The sequence below is a fragment of the Eumetopias jubatus genome, unplaced genomic scaffold, assembly GCF_037043125.1.
Source record: "Eumetopias jubatus isolate StellerSeaLion01/CBP00866 unplaced genomic scaffold, mEumJub1_p1.0 scaffold_7, whole genome shotgun sequence".
Taxonomy (NCBI): Eukaryota; Metazoa; Chordata; class Mammalia; order Carnivora; family Otariidae; genus Eumetopias; species Eumetopias jubatus.
This window is the reverse complement of record NW_028274813.1, coordinates 26013780-26028690: the sequence shown is the minus strand read 5'-3', so window position 1 is coordinate 26028690 and position 14911 is coordinate 26013780. Positions and strand designations below refer to the sequence as shown.

General features: G+C 50.2%; 1 protein-coding gene across 1 annotated transcript in view; it reads left to right on the top strand.

Annotated features, from left to right (window-relative positions):
• The window catches only part of IFT43 (intraflagellar transport 43), a 79430-nt gene extending 65187 nt beyond the window's left edge, over nt 1–14243 (top strand). Inside the window, exons 6-9 of the mRNA XM_028100659.2 lie at nt 12808–12880; nt 13144–13219; nt 13689–13751; nt 13933–14243. Of these exons, the coding sequence (XP_027956460.1) occupies nt 12808–12880; nt 13144–13219; nt 13689–13751; nt 13933–14043 (323 nt within the window). The 3' untranslated portion in view covers nt 14044–14243. The remainder of the gene's footprint in view (nt 1–12807; nt 12881–13143; nt 13220–13688; nt 13752–13932) is intronic.
• Nucleotides 14244–14911: the final 668 nt, after the last annotated feature.

Sequence of the window (14911 nt, the reverse complement as noted above, 5' to 3'; positions counted from 1 at the left end):
CTTGCATTTAACCATTGCACTTTGGCGTGCCGCAGGATCGTGGGTACACTGCTCGCTGTCTCTTCCCGACTGCTCTCGGCACCTCCTGGGCATCTCACCCGCACTGGAGAGGGCTGTGCTCTTTGCAACTCAGGCCCAGTTTTGACAGAATCGAATACCTCAAAACCTTAGGAATAATAAATCCTTATGGCCAGCCAAAAAGTGTTTAATTCCTAAAGGACCAGCTGAGTTGAGCCACTTCTAGCCAGGGGCAGTTGGGGACTTAATTCTGTAAGTGTAGCGATCTGGATGATCTGAGAGTTCTGAGTTTAAGGGCAATTGCTCAATTTTCTATCCATGTCAACAGGGAAAATAGGTAAAAGTGGCTGAACACAGCCAAGCAATGTGGCTGGATGAGATGCGAGATGCTGGACTGTCAGTAGAATTAGAAAAATGCCATCTGTAGAGGGCTGTCGCTCCCTCAGCCCTGTCTTCCCCTCTGCCCCGTCATCGCCCGGCTCTGGGCTTTCTAACTCTCTTTTGGGCTCTTTTTGACTCCGTGCTTAATCTTCCCACCATGCCCTCCCTCCCTTTTCCTGCAAACAACAGAGTTGCTCTGAGCCTAAATAGCTTTAACGGGGAGAAAGAGAAAGTGGAAAGAATTCTTTAAGTACAGATGAATTGGAATCCTGACATCTCAGTTCCTTTCTCTTGCTTCGTAAGAACGTTCCATTATGCTGGCATTCAGCATACAGGACTTCTTAGGTCATCCCCAAACCTAGTTCCTTTGCCTCCCTAATCTTTTTCAACTATTTTCACCAGCACCAATTTTTTGATTAAATAATGTTCCTTCAAATCAATTTGTCTTGGGGCGCCTGGGTGGCTCGTTGGTTAAGCGTCTAACTCTTGATCTCTGCTCAAGTCTTGATCTCAGGGTCATGAGTTCAAGCCCCGTGTTGGGCTCCACACTGGGGATGGAGCCTACTTAAAAAAAAAAAAAAAAATCAATTTGTGTTTTCTAAGTTCAGCGTCACTAGGAGTGGATGCTAAGGTCTTTCTAAACCTACGCCTCCCCACCCTTCCCTGACACATAACGTGAGCAGGAGCCTGTCTGTATCCAGCACAGGAGAGGGGTGGGGTGGGGTGGGACTCGCTGGCGCAAGGCTTAACTGTCCCATCTCCTGTATCTGTGCTTTGTTCTGCTTACAAGATGCTGGGTAACAAATTTGAGAAAGAAGTCGTTCTTGTAGGAAACGGTATTGACAATTAACGTTTGTGCTCAGTGTGAGCCCCCGCGCTGCTTTACCAGCAGCAACCCTCCCAGCAGTTCTCAGAGGAGACTCTGTGATTATCACCCCTGTGCAAAGGAGGAAATTGAAGCCTCGTGAAGAAGTGAAGTCACTCACAGAAGTCTCATGGCTAAGAAACAATGATGTGCTGGTGAATATTGAACAACCGGCTCTCCAGGGGAAACGAGTCCTCATTGGTCGTGTTTGCCAATTTCTGTGGCATAAGTAGCCCCACCATGGCTGGTTTCGGGCTCCCACCAGGGCATCACTGACCACAGGGCTGGGAAGAGATGGCTGGGAGCACACCAGTATATCAGATTTCTGCCATGCAGGCGCATGAGAGGTAAAGAATTTCAAGAGCACGGATAAAGTGAAATGTAAAACTTAGCAAATGCTGAGTTTCAACTATTTATTGCCTTTGTTTTTAATATAATTCATCTAGCTATAAGGGGCTATAACTTAGTAAGATGCTTATGTTCAACAGCCTGCATGCAATATTCCTAAAAATTGAGCTGCTGGTTCTTAGTCCTGTGACTCCTGAGCACTCTGCTGTCAAGGCCCTCCTCCTGTTGTTAAAGCATCTGGGGCGGTTTTCAACCCTGCTTATGGAGGAAGCTAGTCTCCCCTCATTTTTCTGGCCCCCTGTGGCAGATCCCCTCCCACCTGGTTCTCAGACCAGCCTGCCGGCCCCATCCTTGGCTCTGCCGACCCTCTCGCTGTCAGATCTCACCTGTAGGCATCCCCCGGCTGACAGGCAAAAGCCAAAGAGACCAGGCCTCTAAAGCCTCTGTGACAGGAGACAGAACCCTCAGGTTTGACCATTCCTCTCCTTCTTGTTCTGCTTTGTTTTCTAACAAATCCATTAAGACGGCTGCTAGTGGATGATTTCTGGTGCCTCTGCCGAGTCTTCCAGAGAGGAGAGCCTACTTTAGGGCCCGAGGAAGGAGTTTCACTGGGCTGGTGCAGGGAGCAGCATGAGGACCGGCAGTTTGGGAAGTTTGTGAGAACCAGGGCCCCACAGGCGTCCACCTGGGCCTGAAGGGGGCGATGCTTTAGTTCTCCCGCAGGCCTGCCCCTTTGAGGTGTAGCAGAGGAGACGGATTGACACCACAGGGATACACAGGACATGAAAGAGCCCCAGCCGGGGGGCCGGGTCATGGTGTGAGCTGGGAGGGGGGGGTGCATCATGGAGCCACAGGTGGAATCTGTGCAGGTTAATGGCACTGTAGGAAATGAATTTTTATTACAGTGACTCTAAACAAAAGATTTGGCGTGCTCTATCCGTAGGCCATAACTGTGGCTGGAATATTTGGAAAGACACTGCTGTAAGCAAATGTGACAGAAAGGGTGATTTTTAATTTTTTTTTAAATACATCATGAGATACATTCTAATGGACACCCCAGAATAAGATTGTCATAGAGGTAGAGTAGACCTTATTTGATGATAAGGAGACCAGGGTTGACAAGTAATTGCCGAAGTTCAGGAAATTGGGGGCAGATCTGGGACCCAGGTTTCCTGATTTCTAATTGGGTGTACCCTGTAATATGACTCTGTGGACCAGGAATCTGGCGATTCAGTTCTTCCTTGATCGACAGTTAAAGCCACATAGGATCCTGGCAGCCAGAGAAAAAGGAGCATTAATAGATACGGACTGTTGAGGCCGCAGGGCTGACTTGTCTATTCTCCAGTGTGGGTGTGGCCAGTGCTAGTCTCCAGGGTTAGGGAGATTCCAGGGGGGTGACCTGGAACTTGCCAGAAATGTCTTCAATACAGCCAGAGTAGTTGTTTTTTACTTATTTTTTTTTTCAGGAGGTGATTCAAGGTCCTGTGACCCTACCATAGGCAAAATATACACCATGAGAGAGTAGATGTGTAAGAGTTGATGGGAAGGAGAGAAATTTAGAATTACTTGACTCAGCAAATATGGGAGAGACTGGCTTGGCTGCATTCTCCTGGCCTCCCCAAAAGGCAGAATGTCAGGGGAGTTTTTGAGAACTGAGTTGAGCTTTGAGCAGATTTTAGTTCTGCTTTGTCAACTCAGTCATGTTCTACCTTACCCCCCGTCCAGCTACAAGGCATAGCCCAGCATCTCCGCCACATATCTTGCTCTTGGCAGAGCCGGGACCCAGTGGTGCCTTGAAATCTCTAGTCATGCTAGACTTTCCAAACGTATCATCACGAATGTCTTTCCCTGAAACATGGTTGACAGTGACCTTTCTGGGTTCCATTTCCTTTGTTTGTGTGCATAGCTTACTTGCCCGTCCCCATCTGAAGAGGCAGAATGAGGAATGCAAACGAAAGCCTGGTGCCATGCATGCACACGTGCTTTAAATGAAGCAGGTTGTAGTCCCCTTCCTCTAGGAACACACACACATAGCTCCGTCAGCATTCTGTCATGCTCTCGTCAGCTTGGAGGAATGTGATTAATAATAAATCATCCAACATTAAGCACTGACAAAAGTAAAAGAGAGCTAAATCTCCCTGAAATCGTTGTAGAGATCAGGGTATTTATTCTGTAACTCCCTGCGTTCCGTCCTGGGTGAATACAGAAGACGGGCTCAGGATAGGGCAGAACTAATCCCATTTAGTTTCGTTGAGACCATCCAAGGAGCGTTCCAGCACTCAGGGAGAGGTGCGGGTACTTCCCACAGTTGTGAAGGGGGTGGACGAGTAAGGAATCAGGGGCCCTGCATGTAACAGACAGGCCTGCCTTGGTGAGAACCACTTCCCTGGGAGAGCTGGTAGATGACTTAGAGTTTTATTTGACTAGAAAGAAATAGAGGCTCAGTTTTCTAGGATGCCTATTTCAAAAGAGGGGGACTGTAGGCATAAGCACCATGTTCTCTGCGTGTAAGAAGACAGAGTTGTGGAGTTGTTCCAAATAGTCTTTGCAACCAGAAACACAGCAGGTTGTGCCCTGGGATAGCGGGAGACTGTTCTCCCAAATGGATGGCCAGGGTGCATTACTCCGTTTGAAGTCTGACAGCCAGGTGTCACTTAGGTGAGATGGGAAAGGATAGTCTGTGCTGGGAAGTTGGACTCAGCACACCTCTTAGCCATCAGTTGGAGAAGTCTTTTCCTTCTGAAACACATCACACATGGAGATTCATTTCTAAAGAAGGATTAGGGATGGTGGAAATCTAGGGGCAAGGTAACAGAGGACTCTCTTACCCTAGCAAGAGAAGAACTTGATGTGTCCACATGATAGATCTTCCTCTCTAGCTTTAGGTTCTACCAGCTTTCTGAAAGTTCACAGATGTAGAGTGCGCACGCGCGCGCGCACGCGCGCGTGCGTGTGTGTGTGTGTGTGTACTTGTCTGTATATACACACACGGGAGGACACATACTGGGAATGTGATTCCTGAGTCCATAAGTGTGGTTGACGGACTAGGTTTACCTAAAAGACCCTTTAAGAGAAAGCTCTTGAAAGATGATTACAGAATTGAGACACCATCATTTAAAAGTGCCCGAGGCAAACGCTTTTGAAAATTGCAGCAGCAGAGGGACAGAGAAAGAACCACACAGCCCTTGATTGTTGCGCTGTTCCCTCAGGACCCGTTCTCCCCCTCCCCCTCTGTTTCTCATCTGATAAGAGAGAGAGCAGCACTAAGACTCCTCATCTATCTTATGAAAATCCGATTCGGAATGGCTGTGATCAAAACCAGCTGGCTGTCACCGGCAGTGGCCTCGCGCGGAGGGAACCGCTCAGAAGTGTTCCGTATATGGGAGTGTCACGGGTGGCACCGATCAAAGTAGCATTTTTTTAATAAATATATATAAGGAAAAATACAAAACCTAAGGATTTAGAATAAAGGCAGTGTAGTTTGTCTTGTTTTTTTCAGCATAACACCTAAAGGATGAAATAGAATCAGATATGCCTGGTTTCTAACACCCGCGCTTCCACGGGCGGCTCGGAGAAGGCGTACCGTGTCACGTTAATGCTGTCTCGCTCATCTTGGGCCTTATTGAAGAGAGTGGAAAGTTGCTCAGTCTCCATTCCTTCCAGCCACTTTTTCCTCGTCACTGTCCTTTCCCCCTCCTCGTCCTTAACACATCTGTGCAGATCAAAGCTGGAACCCCAGCAAGCTCCAAGAGCTATTAGAGTGGTAGAGAGCATTCCTGTTCATTGTTTTTCATTTCCTTCAACTGCCAGTGACACGTGGTGTGATGTTCCCTAGAGGTCACCTCGGCAAGTGGCAGTGGGGTCCTCCCAGTGTCGGGCTCCTGGGCCATTCTCTATAGAGAACCCTTGTTGGGCCGTGCTGGTCTCTCGTGAGCACCACCTTTGAATTGCTCCAAAGGCTCAATCCTGGTTGAGGACTGTTTGCATTGCTGCTAATGATTCTTGTAAGCACTCAGGGCACTTGGTGGGGTGGGGGGGAGATGCGGAAGATCTCATTCTGGGGTGTCGCGTTCATGGCTCCTTCAGATATGTGCTAACATCCCTCTGGGGGTCATAGGATGAGGTCAGGCTGTCACACACCATAATATACCAAGAACTGGATTGCCACTGTTAGCAAAGCCCCTTCTCTGCCCGTGGTCCGGGCAGCACCACAGTGTGTGGAGGCCTGGCTGATCCCAGAAACTAACGTCAGTCCAAACCTTCCTCGTCAAACCGTCGTCAGCCAGGAGAGTCACCCCGGCTTGGGGGGCCGTGAGGAACGATCAGCTATTCTGATCTTCTAAGGTCTGTGATCTCCTTCCCCGGCAGCATTTAGAGAGATGCAGTTTGGCAGGAACATGGAGGCATTTCAACCTACGGGACACAGATGAACACTGCCCTCCCCCCAACCCTGACCACCACCAAGCTGGCACCTCAGGACGGGGCATCTTTTCTCTCAGCTCTGTCACACGCTTCCTTGGGGACCTGCTCATGCACAGCCCCAGAGTAGACATTGGCTCCACCGTGTCTGTTTCTCGGCGTTTGCAGTGCGGTGTGGTGCGTCCTGCCAGTAGCTGGCTTCGATCAGGTGAAGTCACAAGGGAAAAGTCTTCACAGAGCGGACCTGCCAGGGACCTGCAGACGTGTTTTTGCCCCTCAAACCCTGGCTTGGGGAGTGCGGGGGACCGACGGTTGCGGGGCCCAGGCGCGCTCAGGAGCTCCTCGGAGACCGTCTCTTTCTCTTGTTCCTTCGGGTGTTTGAAGTCCTGTTGCCTACTGCTTTCCCCTTTTCTTCTCCCTTTTCAAAATTCTCCATTTTTTCACTTAGAAAAAAATTATTTATACGATTGAGATCCACTAATTAAAGCCATTTTCTGGTATTTGGTTACTGGAGCGTTTGATGTCTCTCTGACAAGACCATGAAATGCACGGAGTGTCCACAGGGACAGAATTTGCTGAACACGGCTCTTTGTAAATGAGGGGACACAGTGTCGCAGCAGCTCATGAATATGGAACGCCCATGATGCCACCTCAGTGGACTTGGGAACACAGATGAATCCTGTCATGTGCTAAATGAGACCAATTTCTTTCACTTAACTTCATCTTCAATCAGACCTTCTTCCATTTGCCTGTTTAAAATTCCCCATACGTGATGCAGAAGGTAACAGCATTCAGTAAAACAAAGTTTTGCAGCTGCCGAGAAAAATCATAATGATCTCTGGTTTAAAGTTGCCATCTCCCAAGAACGTGGACATTGTTTTGCTTTCGAGCTCTGTGGAGGTCTTTTGCCTTTGGGCACAGATTAGGGGTTGTGTGGACCACTCTTATTGGGGTGTCCTTAAACAGTATGTCCAGATTCCTTTCATGTGGATTGGTTATTGAACTTGGCTATGGCTCCCCGCCCCAAGTGCACCGAGTGCTTACAAGAGGGTGGATGTGGGCCGTTAAGAGCCCATGGGTGCTCTGCACTGGGAAAGGGCACTGCGTGGGAAAGCAGCTCTGAGGAGAGAGTGCATGTAACCAAGCAGGGCCTTTGCCATGGGGAGCTCAGTTAGCGGACGAAGTGAGAAGGACGGATGTCATCAGAAGGCATCCGGACGAGCCTGGAAGGTTGGCCAACTGCTTGTAACATTTACTAAGGTGTCAAGGTGAGAAAGTGCTAGAGTATAGAAGAGACTTTCTGTAGCTCTCCGGAAACCCCTGTGGATACAACCAGGAAATCCCATTCAGAAATCCCCAACCAAGAAAATCAGCAAAGCGTAGAACCTCAAGGGACACAGAGAGGCAAGGCTCCCTGTGGGACCCAGGGTCCAGATTAGGGGGCCTCCTTTGTTCTCTCCTTCCTGCAGAACTTAGATTTATGCTCCAGGTAAAGCCTGAGTCATGCTCAGGGTGTATTCTGCATGCTGAGTCCGTCTTAAACGATCACTTTCTCTTTCAGTTGTACCAAAATAGGCCAACAACATCTGGGTTTGAACTCGGACTATCTCAAAATGGAAACACAGAGATCTGGAGCCTGCTTTATTGGAAGAGGCAGGCTGGCTTCTTACTCTCAGGCCACAGGGGCTGAAGAGGAGCCCTCTGGGACTTTACTGGGTAGTTAGCTATTGAGTGTGCGTGTATGATGATATTATCCATAACGAATGTATTTCAGGGCAAATGGCAGCTTCTCACATCTTTGAAACCAGTTGTAATCAATTCTGCTGGTGTTCCCACGTGTTTCTATTATTTATATAATCACCCCTTATTCTGTGGTTTCATCTGGTAGTTGATTTGTTGGGCAGATCTGTTGGCAGACTAGCGTTCTGGTATCATAATGAGTTTCCCACTTGGCAATCTCTCTCTTTGAAGTGAGTTTTTACTATTGTTGTGTATTAACAAACCTTTACTAGGGGCTTCTGGAAAGTGGAGTAATTTGGGGGAGCACTCCAGAAATCCCAAGAAGAAAGAAACACAGGGAGGTTGGTGAAGAACATTGTGACCCAGCCTCAGGCAGGATGGAAGCCCAGTGGTCCATACGGACCAAATCTGAATGACTCCTCCCCTGTAACTTTGTGCCCACTCATCCATTGTTTCTCGTATATGTCCAGGCCCTTCCCAGCTAGGCCTTGCAGCTGTCAAGTGAGGCAAAACCTTTGCTCTGATGTTATCAAATCCAGGAAGTATCCAAGGACTGTGCTTGATTGTTTATAAAATGAATCCTACTCAGGCAGCTTTAGGGCTTGGTAGCACTTAGACCATAATTAGAACCATAACTGGCTCTTCCCCGCATGCAATTTTCAGATCTGAGGGGAATCTGTCGATTCAGTTCTGTTCAGTTGTCCTTTGGTTTGCCGGGCCTTGGGAATGCAGTGACCAGGCTGTGCCCTTCACCCTCAGCTAGCTTACCATCTAGGGGGCAGACATAGGGCCAGTTTCACTTGCTCTACCCACTACAAGGTGGTGAGCCCTAAATAAAGTATAATAGAAAGCCAAAGTAGAAAGCTCGGATTTCTACCTGTTGGATTCCGAGGTGATTCACAAAGGAAGGGATGTACATTTTCCTGATTCTGCTTTTATTATTACTATTTCTTTCTGTATAGTTCCTCCCTTTGCAACGTTGTCATGCTTCATCAATGTTGGTTTTCCCTGGATTTGCCCCAGAAGGGGTCTTGTGTAGAGCAGGCACCCAATCCATGTTTCCTGGCTGGGTGATGCAGGACCTTCCTCACCTGCCACCAGGCGCCCTCTCTCCTGCCTCACCCCATGCCACTCTACCCTGGGCCCGGGTGCCGACCCTACTTGCCTTTCTCCAGTTTCTTCAGTTTTGCGAGTTACTTCTCGCAAGTGGAGTGATATGGGCGGGGGCGGGGGGGGGGCACTCCAGAAATCAAAGACCATCCCTGCCTGATTCAATCCTGTCTTTCCTTCAGCTTTGAGTTGCATCATCTCTAATTCAGGCATCAGAACCCTCCTGCCCTGCTCCCCTTTCCTGAGACCGTTCAAGGTGCTCAGTCACCTCCAAGGGACCGGTTTGGTGAGCCGGGCGCGGCAGGGATGAGGCCCCAGGGCTCCGGCGCTCGTGCGCTCTTTCCTTCTGTTCCATGTGGCCTTGCTGTAGGGAAGTAGTGAGTGTGGATGTAGGCTGAGGGAGAAACTTAGCTGATTTGTGGTGATTGGAATCAAGAGAAGTAGCCAGAACCGAGAATGATGAGTCTCAGGCAGAGTAACAGCTGTCCAGGCTCATCCCGCTGCAAAGCACAGGTGGGTGAGGATGAGCTCACGGGTTACCGTTGGACAGAGCTGGAAGCCTGGTACTGTCCGTTATTGATGAGCTCAGCTCATGAAGCTGCTTCCTCTTGCTGAGCCTCACTGTTCTTGCCTGCAAAATGGGCGAGAGTAAATGAAGAAATGGAGGTAGAGCCATTTGGTTTCTCTCCACGCTCAACACTATCTGTTAATTATGTACTGAGCACAGTGATGAGTATTTTATAAAGATGACTGCACTTAATACTTATAATGACCATATGAGGTGGGTGTAATTATGATCCCCGTTTTACAGATGAAGCAGCTGAGGCACAGAGAGGCTAAAGTTACACAACTGGTACATGGGGAAGCCTGGATTGAAAGCCAGCCACCCTGCCTCCCAAGCCTGTGCCCTTAACCATGGCATGGGCGTCCTACCCATTTAATTAACCCACTCACTGTTTATGTTCCCGTTCTTCTTCCTCTTAGTAGCACGGAACAAAATGAGAATAAAGTTCATGGAACTATTAAATTTTTTAAAATAGTGGTAACTTTTCAACAGCGCTAGAGCAGACCTCTGTATTCTTCTTACTGTCCGTTAAAATCACGTGCTTTCTATTTTATTTTATTTTATTATTATTTTTTTAATGGGAGCATAGTTGACAAACAGTGTTGCATTAGTAACATTCTGAGAGTTCAGTTTGACATCCTGAATCAGACTGGGTCCCCTGGTCCAGACTTGCAGTCCAAGGAGCCGTAACTGAGAAGTCCATGTAGGTAGTCTTATGAAGAAGCAGATTTCTCAGGTCTGTTTTCTTTTTCTAGGTTTGTTCATTGTGTGTGTGTGTGTGTGTGTGTGTGTGTGTATGGCAGGGGGAAGGTGGGAAGGAGAGAGAGGCAGGACAGAAATTTCTATGTTTGTTCATAGTGTGTGGGGGGGGGCAGGGGAAGGTGGGAAGGAGAGAGAGACAGGACAAAAATTTCCAAGAACAAATTACGTATACATAAGCCCTTGTCTGTGGTAGGAAATCAGGAACTGTAAAATTGTGAAGTTCTTTGAAGTTTGCCCAAAACCTGCTCCTCGGCCACCTGTTCCGCAGGGGCCGGGAGTTGGACGGCCCCACTCTGCTGCGATGGCGCAAGCTGTCACTGCACCGGAATGTTCCAGCTCGCCTTGGCCTGGCTGTCATCTCTGGCTCTGTCCCACTCAGGCGGTTCACCGGGTTCTGTTGGGCACCAGGCTTCCAATTAGAGAGAAATCCCACTGTGTGGCCAGCCTCACCAGTGCCACTCTGAGAGGCCCCTTTGCCAAGGCCCGGGCTGACCTCTGATCTGTCACAGATGGGCCAGCCCCACACTCCTTTGTGCGCATTTGGAGGAGGGGGGTGGGGCTGAAGAGGGAAGCCTGCGGGGAGTCCGAGTGGACAGTGGGCAGAAGTGCAGTTCCTCAGAACCGGGGGAAGCTGGGCAGAGTTGACAGGACCCAAATGCTAGCGCTGTGGAGGGAAAGGGGACTTTGGAAGACCCCGTCCTGAGCCCTAAACCCAGCATGGGGTCTCCTCTTACCACCTTCTGAATATTCATCTCAGGCTGGACTCCACACCCGAGGAGAGCCAGGAGCCAATAACCGGCCCCCTCCAAAACTGTCACAGTGCTGATAACTGGCCCCCTCCAAAACTGTCACAGTGCTGATGGCACATGGCACAGCCAGCTTCCTCCCTGCCCGGCCGCAGGCTCTGCGCAGGCTCTGCACCGTCTCTGCAGCCTGGGAGCCCCACTTGGCCTGGGCTCAGGGACGGTACTGTCAGCAGCTCTCACCATGGATGGTATTAATCACGCAGAGCCAGAGTGAACAAGAAAGCTAAATTCCTATTAGCATGAGAGATAGAATCTTAGAGAACTCCATCTCTAATTCCCCAGTAGGATGGAGAGCGAGACTCTGAGCTCTGCACAGCTGCTGTCTGGACAGAGGACTGGCTGAATGTGCTTCATTATTTTCAGGGTGGCATGCGAGTGTTCTTTATTTCCCCTGCAGCCATTTCTTTTCTAAACCCCTTTTTATCCTTTTAATCACCCTCTTTCTCTCTCAGTCTTATTTTCTGTGTCTCTGTCTCTCCCTCGCACACTTCCTCTCTTTCCAGGTTCAGCATCTGTAACTCTGTAGTCAGAAGCAGTGATAAAGGCACCAGGCTTGGCGTTGACATTTCTATACTCGGGCTTAGGTGGACTAGAGCCATGGCAAAGCCTAAATAATGAATAGCCTGAAAGAGGCAAGCATCTTCCCAGCTGTTCTTGGAACGATGCTGTGTCTCTTTTAAAAAATAAAATTGAATTCAGTCCATGGAAGCAAAAATGAAGGGTTTCTTCACCATTCTGTCCTCTCTGGGATGTTTCCCCCCTTTATTGTTTGCAGTTGAATTGGGAGTTCTAGGATTGTATCTCTCCACTTGGCCTTTTTTCTGGCTCCGACTTGTTAAAACAAACAAAACCCCTCCTCTAGCCAGTGATGCTCATTTGGAAAAGGAAATGCTTCTTTAGGGGGTTAGGTTGTCCCCATGACAAGATGGGCTCTTCCCAGCAAGTCACCACCGTTATGTTGCTCTCTCTCGGTTTCTCCATTTGCATGACTTTGTTCAACCGATGAGAGAAGTGGCCTTGTGTGTCCTCCTGTGCCTGGATGTCTGTCTCATATGGAGGGTTTGGAGAAGGGAAATCTCTGTGACACCAGAAGAGAAGTGTCATCTTTAGAATCGGTGTGGTTTATTATACCAGACCTGGCAAGTGGAGACAGCCCAGGGACACTGCTGGGGAGCCTGGTCCTATCAGCAGGTGTAAAGTGTCCCTCAGAGTCAGGCTCAGGGTCATGACAGCTGTGACACTTGCAGGGGTTCTGATGAGCTAATGCACATGTGGACCTTGGTCGTGAGGCAGTCGCTCATCGTGATGCCCACCTCACGACGCTATGCTGTGCATTCCTGTGTCTCTGGCCAGACCAGGCTCATTCACCCGCTCCTCCAACACAAAGTTCCCCAAGCACAGTCTGGGACTCTCTCCTCATTTCTTTACATTTCTCCTGGGGAGAGCCACTCCAAGGGCTCCTGACCTGGAGCGTGCATCAGGATCACCAGAGAAATCTTGGGAAAAAGTACAGAATCCTGAGCCCCACCCAGGAGGTTCTCATCCAGCAGGTGCCTGGGGTAGGGCCTGGGATTCAGAAATTTTGAAGTCTGCCTTTGACTTCGTGCTTCAGCACCACCCAGTCCAAGACTGGGAACCCCTGGAGGCCAGAGGCCGTGTCTGAGTGCGCATCGTCCCCCCGGCCCACATCCCCATAGCAGGCTCACTGCAGGCGGTAAGTAATACACGAAGTTGTGGGCAAGATTCCTCCCTGTGTGTGCTGCTCACTGTTTTTCCGCCTCCTCTCCTTGCAGACATTCCTGTTATTCCGGATCTGGAAGAAGTACAGGAAGAAGACTTTGCTTTGCAGGTGGCCGCCCCTCCCAGGTACATTAAGTATGAAGTTAGCAGGAGGCAGAGAACATGGGAATTAATACATTCCAAATCCCATGTACAGTGGTGCTGCCCCCTGAGTGGAGAGCAGCTATTTCTGGTGATGGGTTCCGTGCCGGGGTTCCCATGTTACTAGGCATGTTCTTCCCATTTTGGTCCTTCCCAGCTACCTAGGAGGCTCTGAGGATGGTGGCCCTGCAGCTGTCCTGGAACTGGTCCTGCCTGGGGCTCCCCCTCACCTCCTCTCTTTCCTACAGCATCCAGGTAAACCGGGTGATGACCTTCCGTGACCTGGACAATGACCTCATGAAGTACGCAGCCTTCCAGACCTTGGTAAGTGGAACAGCTTCTGCCCAGAGAGGGCAGGCTCTGGGCAGCCTCTCTTCCATGGGTCTCTGAGGCCACCTGGCAACAGTCCCTTTGCTGGAGCCATCATCCTCAGGTATTCCGTTGTCCTCTAGACCCAGCCTACCCCAGTGTCTCCGGGGGCCAGGCTCCCACATGCTTCCATGGCTGCCTCCTGGCATGGGTAGACACTGTGGCCCTATAGCTCTGTCGCTGTCATGCCCTGCCCTCTTGGTGCTGACCTTCTTGCAAAGAATGTCCAACCTGTAGGATGTTGTCGTGTTCCCTCCTCTCTCAATGGCTGTGCGGTCCACTCACATTTTTACTCTTTTTAAGGCATTTCTGCAGGTCTGGGTTGGGAAGTCCCACCACACCCACCCTGACCCACTTTGCAAGAGATTGTTGTCTGGAGGCCCCCCAGGGGTGCACAAGCTGGTTGGTTGGTTTGCATTCACAGGATGGAGAGATCGACCTGAAGTTACTCACCAAAGTCCTTGCACCAGAGCATGAGGTCCGAGAGGTAAGTAGCCACGGGAGCTCCTCCTCCGGGCTGCGTCATTCCTGTGGCCAGCTGGCTCCCCAGCATGAGCTCTGCCTTCCTAGGGCCGGTGGGGCGGTGGGGGGCCGGGTGCGGGGGAGGTTGGCTCTGACGGAGGGAAAAGGCCTTCCTTCCTCTGACCCAGTGATACCTCTCCCGGCAGGATGACGTCAGCTGGGACTGGGACCGTCTGTACACTGAGGTGTCCTCCGAGCTCCTCACCGAGTGGGACCTGCTGCAGGAGGAGCCCATGGGACAGCCCGCGCACCCCTGAGCCCTGGGGGGTCAACAGCCTGCTCTCCCCGCACAGAGTAATTTCTGCTTTGGACTTGAAAAAAATGCCATAAGCCTAAACCTAAAGAAGCTTGCCAACAGCTTCGAATTTTTTAATGGAGTATTTTGTAATAAAAGTACTTATTTTCAGTAGACCACATTGGAACATTGGTTGTAATAAATTACTTTATTCTGTGGTCATCTCTTTTTCCATTTCTTTCCAGCAGCCTCTTGGAAAGATTCTTCAAGAGTGAAGGAGGGCAGCTTTTAAACAGTCTGAGAGGGACGCCCCCCGCTGTTGAAGAGCGTGAGGGAAAGCTAGACTCAGGGGGAGAGGAACGGCGCTCCTCCTGGACGTTGTTCGGTTCACAGAAGGCCACGGCATTTCCCTGGAGCATCCGTCTACTTGTAAGCACCTGGAGGCAGGGGTCCGGGAGGTTGTAAGCTGCTACCTGCTGGGGCCCGGGGAGAGCCTGGTACCCGCTCTTGCTCCGCACGTTTGGTTACGTCAGCCAGGTTGCATTGTCTCCTTCATGCTGGCAGGCGGCTTAGCTGAGGAGACAGCAAGAGGTGGGTGTGATAAGGTGACCCGTTCCTCACAGAGGGGTTTGGGGCTTTTCTGACAGCACCCCCTTTCTCCTTTCTTCTCACAGCCCATGCCTGGGGCTCCCAAGACGTGCCCTTCCCTTCCACGCCAGGTTCCCAAAGCCTCGCTGCTGGTTCTCATTAGCAGGGGCCAGCTTGGCAGCCCCGAGCATTCCACAGAAGCACTCTCTCAGGGAGCCTGGGACTCCCTCTGACCTTTCAGAGACATAGCTGCTTGTTTCCATTGCTCCCCCAAGCCTCATGGCTGCCTGTTTCCAAACTGT